Source organism: Microcaecilia unicolor, chromosome 2, assembly GCF_901765095.1.
Source record: "Microcaecilia unicolor chromosome 2, aMicUni1.1, whole genome shotgun sequence".
NCBI lineage: Eukaryota > Metazoa > Chordata > Amphibia > Gymnophiona > Siphonopidae > Microcaecilia > Microcaecilia unicolor.
This window is the reverse complement of record NC_044032.1, coordinates 591645963-591668115: the sequence shown is the minus strand read 5'-3', so window position 1 is coordinate 591668115 and position 22153 is coordinate 591645963. Positions and strand designations below refer to the sequence as shown.

Below are 22153 nucleotides of genomic sequence, written 5' to 3'. Positions count from 1 at the left end.
GCTCTGGGCCCCCTACAGCCTCTGGGCCCTCGGGCACTGCTCGGTTGCCCGAATGGTCAGTCCACCCCTGAGTTTAACCCAAAGGAAAATACGCACCATGTTCGGACGTGAAGCCAAACCAGTTGCTTCCTTTGACATTGTTGAGAATTCAATATTACTTAATCATCTAAGTGAAATAGAAATGTCAATGGAAATGTCTTAGCTTGGTTTTGGCTCTTATCTTCAAGATTGTTGGAATGTAGCTGACTGGCAAAATGCATCACCTACATCATATCAAACAAACTGTGGTGTACCCCAAGGTTGTCAGTCTCCACTTGCTGGCAGGACAGCACAAACCCAGTTATCTGGACTGGTCTGGTGGGACGAGAAGGAATGATAATAACCAGGGGTCCAGAAAGAGCTTAGACAAGTTTACAGACAAAGTTAAGAGAAAGGAACAGTCAGGAATGTTACCTAGGATTCAGAAAATCCCTAAAGCATGGCTGTCAGAAACTGGATGGCAGAGAATAAACTACTCTTTCATTCCTATTCCTATCCTCTCTTTCTCTCTTTTCACTTTCACTGTGTTTGAAACCCTCTGATCCACCACTTAATTTCTTGAAAGATTAAACAAATATATCCTAATATATTTATACAGGGGCTCTTTTACTAAAGCTTAGCAAATACTAATGGACACTAGCATGCACTAAGTGCCATGTGACACACAGGTATAAAATAGGATGTGCAGCATTACATCCGCTATTAGTGCAAGCCAACCTTTAGTAAAAGGGCCCCTTATTTAGGTTTAGCTCACACTTTTTCAGTAGTAATAACTCAAGGTGATTTATATTCAGGTACACTAGGTATTTTCCCTGTTCCTGGAAGACTTACAGTTCTGAAAGGGAATTCTATATCTGGGCACATGCAGTTATGTGCACCTTGAGCTCATAAGTGCAAAGAAAAGTGGTATCCGTGCCCAATTTTGGGTGTTCAAACTTGGAAGACCTTTATAGAATCAGGCGGATAGCATGCAGGGGGTGGAAAAAATTGACCAGGACTGGTGCTCCTGCCTAAGTCACTATTACCTTCTACTGAATCAATACACAGCTGCAATACCCAGTCTAATGTATCACCAAGCATTACTTCCTCAGTGACCTGGACACTCTATGCAACTTTTGCTAATCTTTAATGCAATCTGAGAACAATTATCAACATCCTCAATTACAGATTAAATACTCGTTTGGGGATAAAGGCATAGCAAATTTTAGATAATCACCATTCATCTCAGAGACTGATTCCTAGACTACTGCAACCTGCTCTCAATAGATCTGCTGCTCAAGGACCTCATTCCATATGTCAGTAGAAAGTTCAGTGGCATAACTAATCTTCCTGCAATAATATTATGATGATGCAGCCCTTCTTTTCAAGTCATTCCATTGGCTTCGCATCCACTTCTGCATACAGTTCCTTTTCAACTATGAGTACTTTCACTCTACAGCTTCTTATTAGCTCTCTTCTTTTGTGTTCTTTCTCTCCCCCTTAGGCAAGTGGTTCTTACCTCTGTCCTTTTCCTCCACCTCTAATTTCAGATTCCATACTTTCCATCTTGCCTAAAATAGCTATCCTGAGTTGGTGTGGTCCTCACTTTTTGGCCATAGTTCAAGTTCCACCTTTTAAATTTTGAGTCTTCACTCTCTCCCCATTAACAGCCTAGTTGATTTTAAGTAGGCAGAATAAATACATTTCCCGATGCCTCATTTGTCTTAACTAGACTGTAAGCACCACGGAGTAGGATTTGTCTTGTGTGTACCTGTACAGCATTGCATCTATCGAGTACTTCTACAGAAATAATTCGCAAAAGTAGTATTGTGTTGTGGTATGGTAGACACATCCTTTCTTAAAAGTTCTGACATTTACTATACCCTCTTGAGGCGGAGTACTGAAGGGCTCTCTTCATCAAATCCTCTCCAATTGTAATGGTGGTTCCATCTCCAATTTTTATGCTTGCTGTCTTGAATGGAAACGTGTTTGGATTTGGTGAACCTCCCGCCATGGAGATTAGGGATTTTGGTGACCTCAAGGTCAGCTCAGCTAGAATGGAAAGGAAGAATTAGTTGGAAATTCATTTTCTCTGTGACTTCAACTATATGTTTCACAATGTAACATCAACAGATAAAGCATGGAATTCAAAAAGCTACAACAGCAAAATTGAACCACAGGACTCTGAAACATGTGGAGAGGCATTTTTCATATGACATCTAAATCCGATTTTGGATGTTTTGGGAAAAATGTCCAAAACTCCAGTAGCAAACATGGCCATTTTGAAACCAGAAAAACATCCAACATTTTGTTTCAAAAATGGCCATTTGCTGGATGTTTTTGTGATCGGTCTTTTAGGACCATTTTCGAAAGAAAGAAAAAAAAAAAACATCCAAGGGAAAAATGCACAAAATCAAGCCATTAGAATGTATGGGGGGGGGGGGGGGGGGGGGCAGCATTCTTAGCTGACTGGTCACACAGATATCCCAGAAAACTGTCCAAATTCCACTTCATGCCGTTTTTGAGATGTTGTTCTCTTTTGAAAATGAGCCCTATTGCCTCCTTAATATGATCTAAAGTTATGCTAAATGTGTAATTTGTGTGGTTCAGGTGCTGCTATAACTATTCTGTGCAAATAAGGAAGTAGTTCCAGGACATCATGAGTGCCCAACTCCTGAGAATTAGAGAAAGGGAAGGAAGGGATTTGGATTTAGCTCATGCCCACTTACATTCAAGTATTTTCCTGCTCTCGAAAGGCTTATAATCTAAGTTTGCACTTGAAGCAATTGGCAAGTCATTTAACCCTGCAAGATCACAAGCAGCCATGGTGGGATTTGAACCAGGCTTACCTGGTTCTCAGTCTGCTGCTCTAACCATTAGGCTACTCCACCACTCCAGTTAGGAAAAGAGGAAGAACGAGAAAAACAGCTCTGCGCTATGCTAAAGAAAAAGTAGAGATAAAAGTGGGTTCAGCCTTGGCTCAGTCCATGAATCTAGGGACACTGGAGGAGTTACTCAAAAAAGAAGCAATGGTTGGCTTGAGGACGGGAGGAGAAGAAAAAGAGTGATGAGGCTGATGGAGGACAGACTAGTGGCATCTCACTGCAGGGACAGTAACGGGGGAGGTAAGGGGAGGAAAAGAGACGGAGAAAGACTAAGCGTGGTGAAGGTATCAGAGACAGCTGAGGATGAAATAGGGTCCTTTTTTTTTTTTTGGTTATATTTGTACCCCGCGCTTTCCCACTCATAGCAGGTTCAATGCGGCTTACATATTATATACAGGTACTTATTTGTACCTGGGGCAATGGAGGGTTAAGTGACTTGCCCAGAGTCACAAGGAGCTGCCTGTGCCTGCAGTGGGAATCGAACCCAGTTCCCCAGGACCAAAGTCCACCACGCTAACCACTAGGCCACTCCTCCATACAGCCACAAAGGTTGGGAACTCTGACCTATGTAGCCCTGTTTTTCCTTGAAAAACTGAAACTCCAAGTTCACAGCCTTCCACATCATACACTGTTCCTCCAATGCCACCCTTAGCCACCATGTTTTACCATACCATATACATATTTGTATCCCGCCTATATCTACATAAGAATCAAAGTGGGTCTTAAAAATTAATAAAACAAATCTAAAACCTATTAAAGATCATTCAAAATATTTGTTAAACAGGTAAATCTTCAAAGATTTTCAGAACAGCACGTAATTAGTCATTGTCTGTATAGATACTGGGATAGTGTTCCATAAACTACTAGATTAGTAACTGAATGAACTGAACTATCATGAAATTTTTAAGTAACACATTCTTAACTGTAGGAAAACCCAAACTTAATGTCAAACAAAATCGAGAAGAAGATCTTAAAGAAGGAATGGATAATAATTGTGTATGAGAACTTGGGCATAGACCATGAATAATCTAAAAAACCATACATGCAACTTTAAATTCTATATGTGCAGCAATCGGAAACCAGTGCAAATCAATCAAGGATGGTGTAACTCGATCATAATTTTTTACACCATAAATCAATTTTGTAGCCGTGCTTTCCATCAATTATAGTTTATTCTGTAACTTACTTTGAGGGGCATAATCGAACGGGGCACCTAAGTTTTCCTGAGGACGTCCTTGCAGGACGTCCCGGCGAAGGGGCAGGGAAACCCGTATTATCGAAACAAGATGGGCGTCCATCTTTCGTTTCGATAATACGGTCGGGGACGCCCAAATCTCAACATCTAGGTCGACCTTAGAGATGGTCGTACTTAGAGATGGTCGTCCCTGATTTTCGGCAATAATGGAAACCGAGAACACCCATCTCAGAAACGACCAAATCCAAGCCATTTGGTCATGGGAGAAGCCAACATTCCTAGTGCACTGGTCCCCCTTACATGCCAGGACACCAACCGGACACCTTAGGGGGGCATTGCAGTGGACTTCAGAAAAAGCTCCCAGGTGGATAGCTCCCTTACCATGTGTGCTGTGCCCCCCAACCCCCCCAAAACCCACTCCCCACAACTGTACACCACTACCATAGCCCTTAGGGATGTAGGGGGGCACCTAGATGTGGGTACAGTGGGTTTGTGGTGGGTTTTGGAGGGCTCACATTTACCACCACAAGTGTAACAGGTGGGGGGGGGGGGGATGGACCTGGGTTCGCCTGCTTGAAGTGCACTACAGTACCCCCTAAAACTGCTCCTGGGACCTGCATACTGCTGTCATGGAGCTGGGTATGATATTTGAGGCTGGCATAGAGGCTGGAAAAAATTTTTTTTTAGGGTGGGAGGGGGTTAGTGACCACTGGGAGAGTAAGGGGAGGTCATCCCCGATTCCCTCCAGTGGTCATCTGGTCAGCTCGGGCACCTTTTTGAGGCTTGGTCGTAAGAAAAAATGGACCAAGTAAAGTCGGCCAAGTGCTCGTCAGGGACGCCCTTCTTTTTTCCATTAACGGTTGAGGATGCCCATATGTTAGGCACACCCCAGTCCTGCCTTTGCTACGTTTCCGACATGCCCCTGTGAACTTTAGTCGTCCCCACAACAGAAAGCAGTTGAGGACGCCCAAAATCGGCTTTTGATTATGCCGATTTGGGCGACCCTGGGAGAAGGACGCCCATCTCCCGATTTGTGTCGAAAGATGGGCACCATTCTCTTTCAAAAATAAGCCTGTTTGTATTCTTGAATATAGAACACTGCAATAATTCAGATGTGACAAAATTAGCGCTTGAACTAACACTTGAAAATTATCCAATATAATTCCCAAGACCCTGCTCCAGGTCTCAAAACTCAATTGTTCCCCAGTTGATAGAACAATTTTATTGGGAAGATCAGATAGAGTTGAAGTAAAATGTAACAACTTTGTTTTAGTTGCATTTAATTTCAATAAATTCATGGTAGCCCAGCAGTGAGTCTTTACTATACAATCTGAAATCAGCTTACCACTGTCCTCAAAACCCGATACTAAATGTATGAAAATAAAAATATCATCTGCATAAGATGATATATAAAATTCAGAAGATTCTAATAATGAACCCAATGTACTCATAAAAATATTAAACAATACTGGAGACAACAGTGACCCCTGAGAGACTCCGATGCGAGAAGACCAACATTTTGAAAAATTATCCATCATTTTTACTTTATACCTTCTATTTTGTAAAAAAAAAAAAAACCTCAACAATTTTAAAACAACCCCAGTAAAACCAAGATCACTTAATTGATCCAATAACAGTATATGATCCACAGTATCAAATGCTCCCGAAAAAACAGATGTAAAAGAACAGATGGAACTTTACAACTCAATAATGTTTTTACATTAGTAAGCAAAGTTAAAAGTAACAATTCAGTGCTGTGCATCGGTCTGTAACCATATTGTGTACTATGTAATCCTTGAAAATTATCCAGAAGATCCATTGTTTGAGAGGCCACTAAAGATTCAATCAATTTAGTCATCTATGGTATACTAGCCACTGGGTAACGACAAATCAATTCCTGCAGATTTGGGTATAGGTGTTAATATTAAGTTCTCCAGGTTTGCTGGAAAGCTTCCCTCTTTAAGAGACCTGTTTACAAAATTAGTAATCCAATGTACTACATCTTTAGGAATACCTTTTAAAAAAAGAATGGACATAAATCTAATAAACATAGAAATATGACGGTAGATAAAGGCCAAATGGCCCATCCTCTGTAACCCTTAACTCCTCCTTTTCCTAAGGGATCCCAAATGCTTGTCCCATGCTTTCTTAAACTCTGACACAGTCCTCGTTTTCATAACCTCCACCGGGAGGCCATTCCACACTTCCACCACCCTTTCTATAAATGAATACTTCCTTAAAGCTCAGCTCAAGTTATCTGCAGCAGGGCCCATTTTATTCCTATGGGACCTGCTACAGAAAAATCAAGCTAAGCTTTAGTAAAAGACCCCCTTAGATTCCTCCTAAGCCTATTTCCTCTTCACTTCATCGCATGCCCCCTCATTCCAGAGATTTCCTTCATTTAAAAAAGGCTCTCTTCCTGTACATTAATGCCCCTGAGATATTTAAATCTCTCTATATAAAAGGCACCACCAATGCTATCTCTCACTGTTACCAATAACCTACCCTTCAATTATGGGCTGCTCATGTCTTTGTCAGTGGGCAAACTTACAAAATCAGCAAGGGATCAAATACTTATTTCCCCCACTGTACATGTTGAGATTCAAAAGCCTATCCTTATATGTTTTATGTCCAAGACTGCTTACCAGTTTTGTAGCCGCCCTCTGGACCAACTCCATCCTGTTTATATCTTTCCGCTGGTGCGGTCTCCAGAACTGCACACAGTACTCTAAATGGGGCCTCACCAGAGACTTATACAAGGCTACCATCACCTCTTTCTTCATGCTGGTCATCCCTCTCCTTATGCACCCAAGCATCCTTCTGGCTTTGACCGTCACCTTTTCTACCTGTTTGGCCACTTTAAGGTCATCAGACACAATTATCCCCAAGTCCCGCTCTTCCTTTATACACAGAAGCACTTCACCCCCTATATTGTAATATTCCCTAAGATTCTTGTGACCCAAGTGCATGATCCTGCATTTTTTTAGCAATTAAATCTTAGTTGCCAAATATTAGACCATTCCTCAAGCTTCACTATGTCCTTCCTCATGTCATCCACACCCTCTGGGGTGTCCACCCTGTTGCAGAGTTTGGTATCATCCGCAAAGAGACAAACCTTACCAGACAGCCCTTCCGCAATATCACTCACAAAGATGTTAAAAAGAGCCAGCCCTAGGACTGATCCCTGCGGTACTCCACTGATAACATCCTTATCCTCAGAGCCAGCTCCACTTACCACTACCCTCTTGTCTCTTTCTGTTCAACCAACTTTTAACCCAGTCAGTTACTTTAGGTCCCATACCATGGGAATTTATAACTTGCCCGTGCGGAACCGTGTCAAAGGCCTTGCTGAAATCCAAATGCACCACATCCAGAGCCCTTCCCACGTCCAACTGTTTGATCACCCAGTTGAAAAAATCAATCAGATTCGTCTGACATGACCTGCCTCTAGTGAAGCCATGCTGCCTCGGGCCCTGCATTCCATTCAATTTGAGAAACCTCACAATTCTCCGTCATTCAACTTAATTGAAATTGCAGCTTCTGAAACCTCTTGGAAAGTAGATCAAACTCTATCTACTGGTACATGATCTCTATGACCAACAATTGCTGGCACTGATGCAGTTGGCCAACTCAGAAGAGAAGATATAATTTTCTCTCTTTATCAACAAAATAGTTAGACAGTTCATCAGCAGAAGGATGGTAAATTTCAGAAAACTCAGTTACTGATGATGTTCTAGTAAGATTATTAAAGATTCTAAAAAAGCATTTTTAAGTTGAAGTTATTCTTTCCTATTAAAGTTTTATAATACAGCTTTTTTTCCTCAGAAACTGCCTTTTGATATTTTTGAATCATTTTATGCCATATCTTCTTCTGTGTATCTAATGTCTTCCTCCAAGGCCTGTCCAACTTACGACAAGATCTTTTTAGATCTCTTTGGGGTCCTTTTACCAAGCTGTGAGAAAAAGGTCTCTGCACTTGCCTTTTTCCTGCGCATCAGGGCACTTTACCGCAGCAGTTACAAAAGCCCCCAGACACACATGGCAATGCGGTAAGAGAACTCTTACCATGTGGCCATGTGGTGGGGAGCCCTTACCTCCACCCACTGAGGTGGCGATAAGGGCTCCTGCGCTAACCTGGTGGTAATCGGGCAGTGCGTGGCGATGCTGATTACCACCGGGTTAGCACCGTGCAAGCCATTTCTGGGGTTTTTCTTTTTCCCCCAGAAATGGCGTGCGCGCAGGGTGGGACTACCACCGGTAGCCACAATGGGCCGGTGGTAGTCCCGGAACAGCGAGTGGTAAGCACTCGTTGGGCTTACCGCCGCTCTATAAAAGGGCCTCTTAATGAATCTGTGTACCAGGGACTTGTAAATGCTCTTTTATGTTTCTTAATGCCTTCCATTGTAAATTGATCCAAAGCCTCTTCCAGAGTTTTATTCCAGTCTAACAACCTGGAAGTAAATGAGGCCTCAGCAGAGTTCAAATTATCAAATTATCAATAACATATAACCAAAATTTATCTACTGCAATTTTCCTTCTGGGGCTTTGATTTTTCTCTTGCTTCATTTTAGAAAAATACATTGTAAATTTAGCTACATAATGATCAGTCCACATCACAGGTAACCAGTCTGTATCACATCTAATTTAGTGTGTCTTCAGCTGAGTTAATGTGGCTATAAAATCCAATATATGCCCTTTCTCATGGGTTGGACTGTTTATCTCAAAATGATACTATATAAATTCTAAAAAATTAAGAAAATTTATAACATTTAGATCTGTCCTATCCTCGAAATACAAATCAATATCTGTCAAAAATAAGTAGAATATTGAGTTATGAAACCTAAAATTTTATTCTGATTCTTGAACCAATTACAGGTGCTCCATAAATTAAAATAATATCTAATGCACCCTCTAAAGCATCATCCTCCAATTGGCAAATCATGGCTTCTATCCCTGATGTAGCTACAGAAGCTACAAGTTTAATTGTCAAGAAAGATTTTATAAACCAAACCATCCTCCAATCTTCTTTGGTCTAGGGCAGTGGCATGCTGGAGCCAGCTCGCCCTGGCTTGCCAGAACTGTTTGTTATTTTTTAAAGAATTTTGGGAGCCGGTTGTTAAACTTTAACAACCGGCTCCCAAAATTTGGCCTGGAGTGGCTCAGGTTCCTTCTTGGCAGCATCAGCCCCAGTTGCCTGTGGCTTGGACGTCTCACTTAGTTGTTCTTTTTTCTCTCCGCAGCGGCAAAACAAAAACAGCTGATAAAAACCATGCACAGAGCCATAGCCCTGCGTGTGCCCCTGCTGGCTCCCTTCCTCCTCCCCAAAACAGGAAGTTACATCCTGAGGGGAGGGAGGAGGAAGGAAGCTGGCAGCGGTGTGCGCAGGGCTATGGCCCCGCACTTGGTTTCATGCTGTTTTTTTTGTTTAGTCCGCAGCCAGCGTGAGCATCACAGCTCGTGGTTCCGTTCAGGCCGCCGCAGTATCGGCCTGGGAGGAGAAAGGAAGCCGGCAGCATCGGGTGCAGGACTGCAGCTCAAGGTTAGATTGAGAACAGAAGGTGCATGAAGTCAAGTTCATTCCTTGTCTCTTTGCTCTACCCCATACAGCCGACATTTCTGTGCATTCAAAACAAAGCAAACAGTCCTTTGAGCTGCTGTATCCATGTTGTCATTCTTTAATATTGGTAGCATTTTTATTTAATCTCATTTATATGTTTAAACACACCAGCTTGTGCAGCATGCAGATGTACAGACAGGAAGTATAATAGTGGAATAATTTTTCATAGGTAGAGTAGTAATTTGTTATAAATCATAATTAGTGTGTCATTTGGAGGAAGGGTTGGTTATAGGGACACTCTAGCACGTGTTGTATTCATGCAGAGATTTTTTTTCTCCTGGTAAAGGGCTACTAAAACAGGCATCAGGTTATGAAAATCAGGTGCTCAACATCCAGAGTTTCTATCTATTTATTTACTTATTTTAAATTATTTATGACATTTATATTATCCCACATTAAACATGAATTAGGTTGAAACCTGGGAGCTTTTAAAATCTTTTTTTTCCCTGTGCTTAGATCAAAAGAGAATGATAATCCGCATCCCTGTCAGCAAAGGTATGCCTAGGATGTCCGCATTGGGGGGGAGGGGAGAGTGAGGAATGTGTTGCCCCCCAATCCACCTCGGTCCCCCCCCCCCAAATTGTACGGCTGGCTATGCCCGGAGAGAGAGAGCTTGTTGTTAAATATTTCACAGCACACCACTGGTCTAGGGCAATTTACCATCTTATATCCAGCTGGACACAGAATAACTACAGTTGGACTATCATGGTCCATAACCCAAGTTTCAATAATAAATATAAAACCTGCATTAAAATCCTCAATCAGCTCTCTCAATATTGTAGTTTTACTATTAATAGATCTTGTATTAAAATAGCAACATGGAACTGGATGAACGCTATTATTACCCATAAAATAATCCATCAACACCAGCTTTAAAACAGAACGTCTATAATCATTTTCCTTTTTACAAGGGTCTATTGCCAATAATTTCTATTGGATAAATTACTGACTCACGTATATCTCTTCCAACACACTGAGTCCGGCCTCCTAACCTCAACCTCGGCATACTTTGAAAGAAAGGTGATGAATAATAATAATATTCCATAATATCTTACAAACCAAGGCACAGTAAAGTTATCAAAACCAACCACCAAAACAATTCCATTTTCCCGTCTGATAAAACTAGATATTAAAAACAAATACAAATATTCCTGCTCACTCCCCCCAGGAGCGCAGGCCTACAGACCTTAGAGGGGTAATTTGATAAAGTTTTTTCCATATGTAAAACCTATTTTACACACAGAAAAGGGCTCTTACAAAATTGTGCTTCTGCACATGCGCCTACATGTAAATCTCCTAACAGTAGGCATTCACTTTCCCAGGGAGTTTGGGCAGAGTAGAGGCAGGGTTACTATATACCTGCTATTCTTTTATAAAATACCGTATATATATTTATTTATTCATTTGTATCCCACATTTTCCCACCTATTTGTACGCTCAATGTGGCTTACATAGTACCGGATAAGCGTTTGCAGACTCCAGTGTAAATAAATACAAAGTGATATTGTGGTAAGATAAAGTTCATGTGGCACAGACACATTAGGGAATTGTACAACAGAAGAGTTGTGTTATGTCCATTACGTACTTTAGTTTTGTTGTGTTGCAGAGATCAGGCATTTATGTTGGATCGGTAGGGTATGCCTTTTTAAACAGGTTAGTTTTTAGTTTTTTTCTGGAAGTTTAGGTGGTCGTACGTAGTTTTCAAGGCTTTTGGTAATGCGTTCCACAGTTGTGTGCTTATGTAGGAGAAACTGGATGCGTAAGTTGATTTGTATTTGAGTTCTTTGCAGCTTGGGTAGTGCAGATTTAGCTACGTTCGTGTTGATTCTAGTTGGTAGGTCGATCAAGTCTGTCATGTATCCCGGGGCTTCACCGTAGATAATTTTGTGAACCAGAGTGCAGATTTTGAAAGCAATGCGTTCTTTGATTGGGAGCCACTGTAGTTTTCCACGGAGGGGTTTTGTGCTTTCAAATCGCGTTTTTCCGAAGATAAGCCTAGCTGCCATGTTTTGAGCGATCTGAAGTTTCTTTAATGTTTGTTCTTTGCATCCCGCATAAATTCCATTCCATGGTACATGTACACATTTATACCTTCTTCAGAGCAGAACTCAATCTGGAATCCCATTTTACAGAGGCACACAGGTGACAATGTTGCCTTTATAAAATACAGGTCAAACTCTGGGTTATCAAAACTACAATAGAAATCAAAATGTTTGAACCAAGGTGTCATAACATAGCTTCGCAGCCAAGCCCACAGTCATATTTTTTCCAATTTTATCAGGTTTGGAGTAGGCAGCAAGGTTAGGTGAGAAAGGTGGAGGGATTAGGAAAAAATAAGGACAGCAAGATAGGGTGGAGGGAGAATCTGACTCGTGCGTGAAGATAGTTGTGGACACCAATCGCGATGAAGAGAAGAGGTAAGTGAACTTTTTTTTACTCTGTGCTTTGGTGATTTAAAGGTTGGGGTTTAAAAGAGTTGTAGGCTTATTGATAAAGACAGAATTTAAAAAAGCAAACTTTAACGGGTCTCCATACCCTTTTCCCCATAGTTTTAAAAATTGGACTTTGTGCCACAGCCTACAGCATTACAGATAGCCTCTAGAAAGCACAGCAGGGCCTAGTTCAGTCTTCAGCTTGGAAAAGAGATGGATGAGGGGAGATATTGATTGAGGTCTACAAAATCCTGAGTGGTGTATAACGGGTAGAAGTAAATTGATTTTTTACTTGTTCCAAAAGTACAAAGACTAGGGGACACTTGAGGAAGTTACATGGAAATGCTTTTAAAAGAAACAGGAGAAAATATTTTTCACCCAATAGTTAAGCTCTGGAACTGTTTGCCAGAGGATGCAGTAATTCTTTATCAATAACCTACAATTCCTCTTTTAAACCCCAATCTTTAAGTTACTAAAGCACAGAGCAAAATAATGTTCACATGGATTCAATGGTCACGAAAAAACCCACATACTTACTCAGTTCTCTAATCTTAGATACCTTTCTTGCTGCACTTACTGCAGTGATGAATCGAGAGTAATTCATCTCTGAAAAAACATAGAAACACAACAATAAATATCTATATATATAAAAGGCAACCCCAACGTTCTGAAGCCTCCATGGAAGTTGAGGCGCCCGAGATATCCGGTGTGCCCTGGAGTGTCTGCACCGCCCTCGTGTCAAAACGTCATCAAAACGTCATGACGTCGAGGGCGGAGCTATTGACACTCGAGGGCCGAAACGGCCCACAGCGAACAAGGCAAGTAGCTTCGAGGGACGGAGGGAGGGGGCCCCTTGCTAGCGCCCGTTTCATTCCGCTCAGAAACGGGCATTTTTTCCTAGTATCACATAATTAAGAAATGCCTGGTTTCGATGCAGGGCAATTTAGCACTCTAACAGCCCCCACCCCACCCCCAATCTAGCGCAACCTAGCTCAAATATAACATCAGAAAACATCTCCTATTTGTTATTAATTGAACAAGCATCAAATCAAGATAAAGATTCTTCAAAGAACTTAACATTTGTGGTGTAATGTTAACTTCTGCATAATCAATTACAGAGGACGATGAGGCCCGTGACAGAGTCCTGATGATGTTTCCAAAGTGAATTAATACCACAAATAGGTTCCTTGAAAGCAGCAGTTTCATGGAAACATATCCTGAAAAGCAGCTAATGTCTGCACACCAAAAAAGGAGCAATTGTGACGCAAACACTCAGACATGTGAGAAAGGCTATGGCTACCATGGTGATATTTAAAGGTGAAGTATAATATCGCACGCACACAGGGGCACGATTTTACCACTTCACAGGACAGTCCTGGGCAAGCTGGTGTGGAAAATGCAAACTGGCCTGCTCCTGCAGGTGGCTAGCTGCTGGGTGAATTTACTTCCACAGTAATTTAAAAAAAAAAAAAAAAATCAACCCTTGTGGACGATGTCACACATACACCTGGGATAGAGAGCTTACGAGCCTCCAAGAGGATCCTGTAAAGCTGCCAAGTTCCTCAGTCCTAGGAGGGAGATTTTTTTTAAAAATTTATTATTTATTCAGTTTCATCAAAAATTTCAAGAAAACATCTTGGTAGGAAAAGCAACATAAAAAAAAAATTTAAACATATATCATTAAAGATTAACAATCTATTAAGAGGTTATTAATACTCAAGTCCATAAATTGGAAATCCAAGATTCAGGAATACAAGGAGAATCAAAAAACAAATTTAGGAAATTAAATTAATGCAAATTCTATTGAGGTGTATTACTTATTCCTTTAGCGTTTATCCTTTTTTACCGAAGTTATAAGAGCTGATGCATGCGCGGGCTCTGTAAACACATATTTCTTCCCATCAAGTCTTACATTTGCAGGGGCACCTTAAAAAAAAGGTGCCCTCCAATTGTATTATTTCAGACTTAAGGAGCAAGAATTGTTTCCTCCGTCTCCTTGTCTCCTTAGAGACATCAGGAAATAATGATATCTTATAACCCAAAAAGGGTTTTTCTCCGTTACGAAAGGAAAGACGGAAGATCCAATTTTTATCCGGTAACAACGCAACGGTAGCAACCAAAGTTGCCGCCGTTGCTAATTCGGAATCAGAAGTCTTGAGCAAAAGAGATACATCTATTGGAGTTTCAGGAATTTGATTCAGTTCCTTTCCTGGGACATAATAAACAGAAGTAAATGGTGGTAAATTCTGGTCTGATATATTCAAAATATCTCGCAAGTATCTCTTTAACATATCAAGAGGAGGAACAGTCTTTATCTTGGAGGAGGGAGATTTTAAGCCAGTCCTGGGTTTCTGATAAGCTCATCAAGACACACTATGGGATCTACAGCGCTGATTTCAATGGGTAGAACCAGGAATTGCAAATACTACACTGCTACAGGAGAATCACAAACTCAGCAGGTTAGTGAGAATTGAGTCCTCTAGCAAGTTTCCATCTAAATCCAAATATTATTTTGTGACTTTTCAGCACTGTACATTATTTTCAAAATTATTGCTATTGGCCTGAATTTTCTTCTTCTACTTTGGGCCTCCAGCTTAATCAATACAATGAGCCTTCACTCGTGAACACATGGGGTCAGTTTCCCTGTTTTATAACACCCCTTTTCCCTCCTCTCTCCGCCCAACCCAACATGCCTAGTCTGGTCATTGCAGTGATCAGCCTTGGCCAGATGCATTAGGACTATTTCTAGCTGTGCAAACTAGATGTCAGAATATTCAAGGACTCCCACTTCATCCCCAGTTCTCTCTCTTTCACTCCCACAAGCCTGTTTCCATTCCTCTCCTCTCTCCCCTCCCCCCACAGCCAGTTCCTATCTTACTCTGTCTTTCTCCAACCACTCCCCAGCCCTCTTTCTACCTCCCACCTCATATGCCCAAACCATCATTTTTTTCCTTAAACCTCCCCACCACCTTCTTTGTTCCTTATCTAGTGCTGCTTCACTGCTACTCCTGGTTCCACAGTTTGCGCTGTTCTCACCACTCCCACTTCAGGCCCATGCTACTAATATATACTGATTCTGGTCCAACCACTCCTGCAGAGATGAGCACTTGGTGTTTACGGGCAAACTGGATAGGTGGTATGGTCATCATCTGCTGTCTTAGCACATCACTTTCTCTTTCTCTCCTTCCCAGCCCTAATTCAACCAATATTTCTTTTCCACAGCCTCCCTACCACCTCATTAGTCTCTCAGTCTTCCTCTGTCCCCTCACTGAGGGGCCAATGATCAGAAGCAAACATGGGCCCTAGAGGCCATTAGCGCTGGACTAGCGCCTGCACTCCAGGATTGGAGATGGCGAGCGATCAGATTGATAACTGTATGCAAATGCAGGTCTCCTGCATTCCTCCATATGATCAGTGGGCAGCGTGCCAAACAAGGGTGCTAATCCCGCTGCAAATCCTATGCCAGCTCGGAGCTGGCATTATGGTTTGCCAGCAAGGGAGGGATGAGGGAGACCAACAGAAGATGTTTGACAGATCTGAGATTTTCTCCTGGACATGTCAAACCTAAGCCCGCTCCCCCAAACACAAGGCCTGGAGGTGCAGGCCCCCACCCCCCAAACACTAAAAAGACCCTGGTGGTCTACTGGGACCGCAAACCCTCCACACCGGCACCCCCCCCCCCCCCCACAGCCTACCTTGTACTTGGAGAAGGGAGGGACTAGTACTCCCTCCGTCCTCTATGGACGCCTCCTCAAAATGGTGGCACCCTGCCCAGTGCATCCTGGGATTTATGGGCTGGGCTTAACTTGAGAGGGCGCTTACAGAGGAGGGAGGGAGTACTAGTCCCTCCCTCTTTCAACTATGAGGTAGGCTGCGGGGGAGGGGGAGGAGGGTGCTGGTGCAGGTGTGGAGGGCTAGCGGTCCCACTAAAAAAATCCCAGACCTGTCAAATCTCTTCTGCTGTATGACAGGTCCGGGCTTTTTTTTTTTTTTTTCACAGCCCAGGCCTGTCAAACAACTTCTGCAGGAGGACTGTGTCTTGGGTGCATGCCCAGGCACAATCCTCTCACAGAAGTACCCCTATGATCACAGCTAAGAGTGCCTTAATTTGCATGCTATTAGCTCTGATCACAGGGGCGTTAATTTTATAGCGCTGTTTGGAACAGTGCGGGGCTTTTGATCATCTGCACCTTAGTTTTATGCTGCCATTCCTGATCCTAATCCCCACTGCTCCTGTGATGCAAAATGTGCAGTGCCTGTAGTTTTACAGTTTCCAGTGCATCTGTTTCTTTGGACCTCTGGTCCGTTGCTGTTTGTGCACATGCCAGCTCCTGCAGGCTATATAGCTCCAATAGACTCCTTTTGCTTGTCTGCTCATGGCGTTTTGGGAAGTCCAGCTGCTCTAGTCTCTTCTCACGGTTTCTCCCTCTGGAAAGAAAGCTACACTAACACAGGCAACCATGACACCCTGTCTCAGTGCCTTGGAACTCAGAACCCAAACTAATAAATAACCACACATTCATTTTGTAATTTGTAAAACAACTTGGCCGCATCGTTATTACAACACATGACTGTATTTGATACAATCAAAAACAGGATACCCGAGCCAAACTCTAAGCTCTTAAAAGCTACCATTAAAGCATCTAGTCCGCCGCCATAAGCAAGACTGACAAATGAGCTATAGGCTGTACAAGGACACTCCTGTCGCACAACAGGGTGTGTCGAACCCATCTGCAACTTGATGACTTAGAGCTCCTCCAATCACTCAGGCTCGGGTATTCCCGCCACCAGCCTGGGGTAGTTAAATATAACTTGCCCCAGGCAACCCCATTAGCTGCGGCCAGTTGTGGCCCAAAGGAAAAGGGTCTTGCATGCCCCCCACGGCCGTTGTTAAACATGTTATGGTGGGGACCATTGTTACATGAGTTGTTGCATGTTATCTATCTCTCTAAGATGTAATCCCTCTATCTAATAAGATTCTTTGAAAAGCACTTGTGCTTAGTTGTGTGGCATCTGCCAAACCCCAGGCAACTGAATTGCCCCATTTGAGATGTCACCTTCACTCTCTTGCGATTGAACCTGTGATCCTCAACACTGCGGAAACAGGACAAAACAATAAGATTAAATCACATAAGCGCTGTTTTTCAATAGGGATGCTCTCAGTGGGTAGGACTGTCCGTATCGCCTAACCGATAAGTATAGGTGCTTCTCAATAGTCTGAGTCTCTGCTATTCCAGTCCGACTTTGAAACCACCTCCTTCAACAGAGGAAGCCAGTGCCTTCCATCAGCATTTGACACCCCAGCTAAGGAAGAGTGAATTCAAACAAGATTCATGACATACACGCTGGTCCGGATGCAACCATCAGCCCGAATGGTGTTCTAACTGTTGAGGAAAATAGGACATCCCTTAGCCCTGTGCCGTATATCAGTTTTTGTCCAATTTATTCTGGATAAACAAACATCCAAACTAAAATCCTTGTATTGCAACTCTGGTGCCTGAAAGCACGTACGCCCCGAGGCAGTAACTATGTGAATTGGGACTTAAAATAGACCACAAACCGAAATGCTTTAACAGGCATTGGGCACAGAAACTCCATGGGCCCATGAATGCAAAGCAAGAGGAAACATATGCAGAGCGCTTCCATCTACTGACACATTAACGTTATGCCCACCTGTAGCAAGACAGGTTGAGAAACAGAAGGATATCTTCATAACCATGAAATTTACAGTAATTTGCATAGAAAATGAATATGCATGAATAAAGAATAAGTTATACATACAGCAAGGCAAAATTATATACATTATGTATACTTTGTATTTATTTTAAAAATACACTGGAAAATGTTTTCTAGGAAGCAGCTGAATGGAGAGCCTGAGGCATTTACTGTAGTCAAAATACCAAAAAGAGAGGTATGGGAGGGGGAGGGGTAGATGTTTCTTTATGGAGAAATCTGATTGGCTGAAAGCCCCCTTCCCCTTTGAAGCATAGTCCAGAACAGTAGAGAAATGCCAAATTATCCAGTTCCACTATGTGCTCATTTTCAAAGCACACAGACTTTCTTCAAAGCACATACACTTACAGAGTTAAATAGGTTGCTATGTAACTTTGCAAGTCTATGTGCTTTGAAAACGAGCCCCCACGTGGCCATTCCGGGTTTTAAGCTGCAATGTGGGTGTTTGTAGTCTTTGATTCTACAGTACTTATTGAAATCGGAGCTGAAGGTTCCATAAAGCATACGAGGATGGCAGAAATCCAGGACCAGCCTGCAATCTCCTGGAATTGAGTTACTTGAAAACTCTGGTCGGGAATTTCAGAGCACAAGGTGCTTTTGATTTTGAAGCAAATGCAAGAACACCGATACAATTAAAAAGAGCAGTGAGCAGTCTGAACACTGCATTTCCCCCTAGTATTAATAGCCATATTTAAGGATCTTTCGGAGCCCCCATTTCACACGCACGGGTTATCAGAGTCCCTATTATTCACACACACACACTCCAAGCAAGGAACTGATACCTGAAAAACCTGCAAACACTAAAGACCGTCCCGTAAACCACGATTGCACACTGCCAAGTGTCAAATGACGCAACTGGAAACAGCAAGGCTCCTGACCTCCCCGTCCAACATAAGGGAAGACTCGAGCAATCGATCACTGATTATAAGAACAAGCTCTACTAATGGAGTCGAAGTCTGACCCTGCAGAATTGGCTGTGCAATTGTCTTGCTGAAAGCAACTCATAGATCAGAAATCGGTTTGTGTTCTGTAAAATAAAAACCACACTACTTTTCCAAATTCTTGTGGGCAACTGCAACGCTATCTCCATATAGCTCATCCGGAGGATCCGTCTCTTTTACCTTGTTCCGCACCAGTGCAATAATGCAGAGGAATTTGTAATACCAGAGACAGCAAGGCTAAAACTCAATATTGCTGGAGTTTTCTGCGTAGGGAACTGAGGCAAGGGAGGGAATGTTAAGGAAGGGAGCAGAGGAATGAAGGACTAGAGAATAGGTCCCAGATCTGGTCCTCAATTTTTAGTTGGAGGAAAGAAGTTCCAGCAGAGGAGTTCAATTTCAGAGAATGCAGTGAAATATGTCATTACAGTGTCCGGGAACTTGCACACAACATACTGCACACACATCAAATTCTCTAAAGTATTTGCAGAAAAATGTGGGCTTAACAAGAATTAAAATTATTGCTGCACTTGAAATTATCAGGTTTTGTTTCTTTAGATGTTGTTGGCTTTCCATTGTAGCATGGTGAGTTACATTCACTTACAATCTAAGAGGCCCTTCTACTAAACTGCTTTAGGTTCTTAACTAGGGTTACACGTGTCTGGTTTTACCCAGTGGTGTACCAAGGGGAGGGTGGTGGGGGCGGTCCGCCACGGGTGCACGCCGCTGGGGGGGTGCCGTGCGCCGGTCAGCGTCGTTGGTTTCCATGCTCCCTCTGCCCCGGAACAGGAAGTAACCTGTTTCCGGGGCAGAGGGAGCATGGAAACCAACAACGCTGACTGGCGCGCGGCACCCCCCCAGCGGCGTGCACCCAGGAGGGTTGTCTCTTCGCTGGGGGGGGGGGGCGGGGCGCATCGGCGATCTGCCCCGGGTGTCAGCGCCCCTCGGAACGCCACTGGTTTTACCTGAACATACCCTCTCTTTGAGGACACTGTGGGGCGTTTGTCCAGGTTTGCGGACAGACGGGCCTCAGGGTGTCCTCCCCTCCCGTACCTTATTGTTGTGCCCTGGTGGTCTAGTGGCCTCTTTGGGGCAGGAAAGAGACCCCTCTTTCCTGCCCGGTGTGGCCACAGACCTCTCACTCCTGGCAGTGCTTCAAAATGGCTGCCGAGAGTTCAAGCGGCGGCCTCACGAGACTTCCACAGAAGTCTTACAAGGTCACTGCTTGAACTCTTGGCAGCTATTTTGAAGCGGCACTGAGAGCAAGAGGTCTGCAGCAGCACTGGGCAGGAAAGAGGGGGCTCTTTCCTGTCCCAAAGAGGCCACTAGACCACCAGGGCACGAAGATAATGTACAGGAGGGGAGGGGAAAGGATGTGAATGGAGTCATGTGGGTGGAGCGAGGAAGCTGTAAAAAAAAAGGTGGGTGGAGGGAGACTGGAAAAAAGATTGGGAAGGAGCATACATGGGGAAGAGAAAGGTAATCTGGCTATCTTGGGGGGGGGGGGGGGGGGTCAAGGTGACACTGTGGTGCAGGGGTGTGGTGGGTCAAATGTGTCAGAGCCAAGGGGTCCCAGTTTTTGAGAGGGAGATTTTAGTACATGCCCCAGCCCCGCCCACTCTATCTCATGTCATCTTTTTCTTTTGCATAAGAAAAAAAAAGATTTTAAATGTTCCCATATTTCAACCCAATTCATGTTTAATGTGGGATATAAATTATGATATAAATAAGTAAATAAATAAATAGATAGAAACTCTGAATGTTGAGCACCTGATTCTCATAACGTGGTCTGTCTTAGAGGCCCTTTACCTTGAGAAAAAAATAAAATTTTCACACAAATATAACAATCCTACGGTGTCCCCATAACCAGCCCCTCCAAATGACACTCTGATTACAATTTCTAACAAATTACTACTCTACCTATGAAAAGTTATTCCCTTATTAAACTACTTTTATGAACATCTGTATACAGCACAAACCAGCCTGTTTGAAAATATAAGTGAGATTAAATTTAAAAAATGCTACCAACAATAAAGAATGATATAAGTACATAAGTATTGCCATACTGGGAAAGACCAAAGGTCCATCAAGCCCAGCATCCTGTTTCCAACAGTGGCCAATCCAGATCACAAATACCTGGCAAGATCCCAAAAAAGTACAAAACATTTTATACTGCTTATCCCAGAAATAGTGGATTTTCCCCAAGTCCATTTAATAATGGTCTATGGACTTTTCCTTTAGGAAACTGTCCAAACCTTTTCTAAACTCTGCTAAGCTAACCGCCTTTACCACATTCTCTGGCAACGAATTCCAGAGTTTATTTACACATTGAGTAAAGAAAAATTTTCTCCAATTCGTTTTAAATTTACTACATTGTAGCTTCATTGCATGCCCCCTAGTCCTAGTATTTTTGGAAAGTGTGAACAGACGCTTCACATCTACCCATTCAACTCCACTCATTATTTTATAGACCTCTATCATATCTCCCCTCAGCCACCTTTTCTCCAAGTTAAAGAGCCCTAGCCGCTTTAGCCTTTCCTCATAGGGAAGTCCGTCCCATCCCCTTTATCATTTTCGTCGCCCTTCTCTGCACCTTTTCTAATTCCACTATATCTTTTTTGAGATACAGCGACCAGAATTGAACACAATATTCGAGGTGCGGTCGCACCATGGAGCGATACAAAGGCATTATAACATCCTCATTTTTGTTTTTCATTCTTTTCCTAATAATACTCAACATTCTATTTGCTTTCTTAGCTGCAGCAGCACACTGAGCAGAAGGTTTCAACGTATCATCAGCGACGACACCTAGATCCCTTTCTTGGTCGGTGACTCCTAACGTGGAACCTTGCATGACGTAGCTATAATTCAGGTTCCTCTTTCCACATGCATCACTTTGCACTTGCTCACATTGAACGTCATCAGCCATTTAGACCCCAGTCTCCCAGTCTCGTAAGGTCCTCTTGTAATTTTCACAATCCTCCCGTGATTTAACGACTTTGAATAACTTTGTGTCATCAGCAAATTTAATTACCTCACTAGTTACTCCCATCTCTAGGTCATTTATAAATATGTTAAAAGGCAGCGGTCCCAGCACAGACCCCTGGGGAACCCCACTACTACCCCTCCTTCCATTAAGAATAATGACCATTTAACCCTCTGTTTCTATCTTTTAACCAGTTTTTAATCCACAATAGAACACTATCTCCTATCCCATGACTCCTTAATTTCCTCTGGAGTCTTTCATGAGGTACTTTGTCAAATGCCTTCTGAAAATCCAGATACACAATATCAACCGGCTCACCTTTATCCACATGTTTGTTCACCCCTTCAAA

General features: G+C 42.8%; 1 protein-coding gene across 2 annotated transcripts in view; it reads right to left on the bottom strand.

Moving 5' to 3' along the window:
* AADAT (aminoadipate aminotransferase) overlaps positions 1 to 18907 on the bottom strand; it is an 84246-nt gene extending 65339 nt beyond the window's left edge. The window contains exons 1-3 of one of the 2 annotated variants that reach the window (XM_030191548.1): positions 18842 to 18907; positions 12685 to 12753; positions 1902 to 2070 (exon numbers count right to left, since the gene is read on the bottom strand). In XM_030191548.1, coding sequence (XP_030047408.1) covers positions 1902 to 2070; positions 12685 to 12751 — 236 coding nt within the window. In that variant the 5' untranslated portion in view covers positions 12752 to 12753; positions 18842 to 18907. Of the gene's footprint in view, positions 1 to 1901; positions 2071 to 12684; positions 12754 to 18662; positions 18759 to 18841 lie in introns of those variants that run through there. The other variant, XM_030191547.1, reaches the window with a different exon arrangement.
* Positions 18908 to 22153: the final 3246 nt, after the last annotated feature.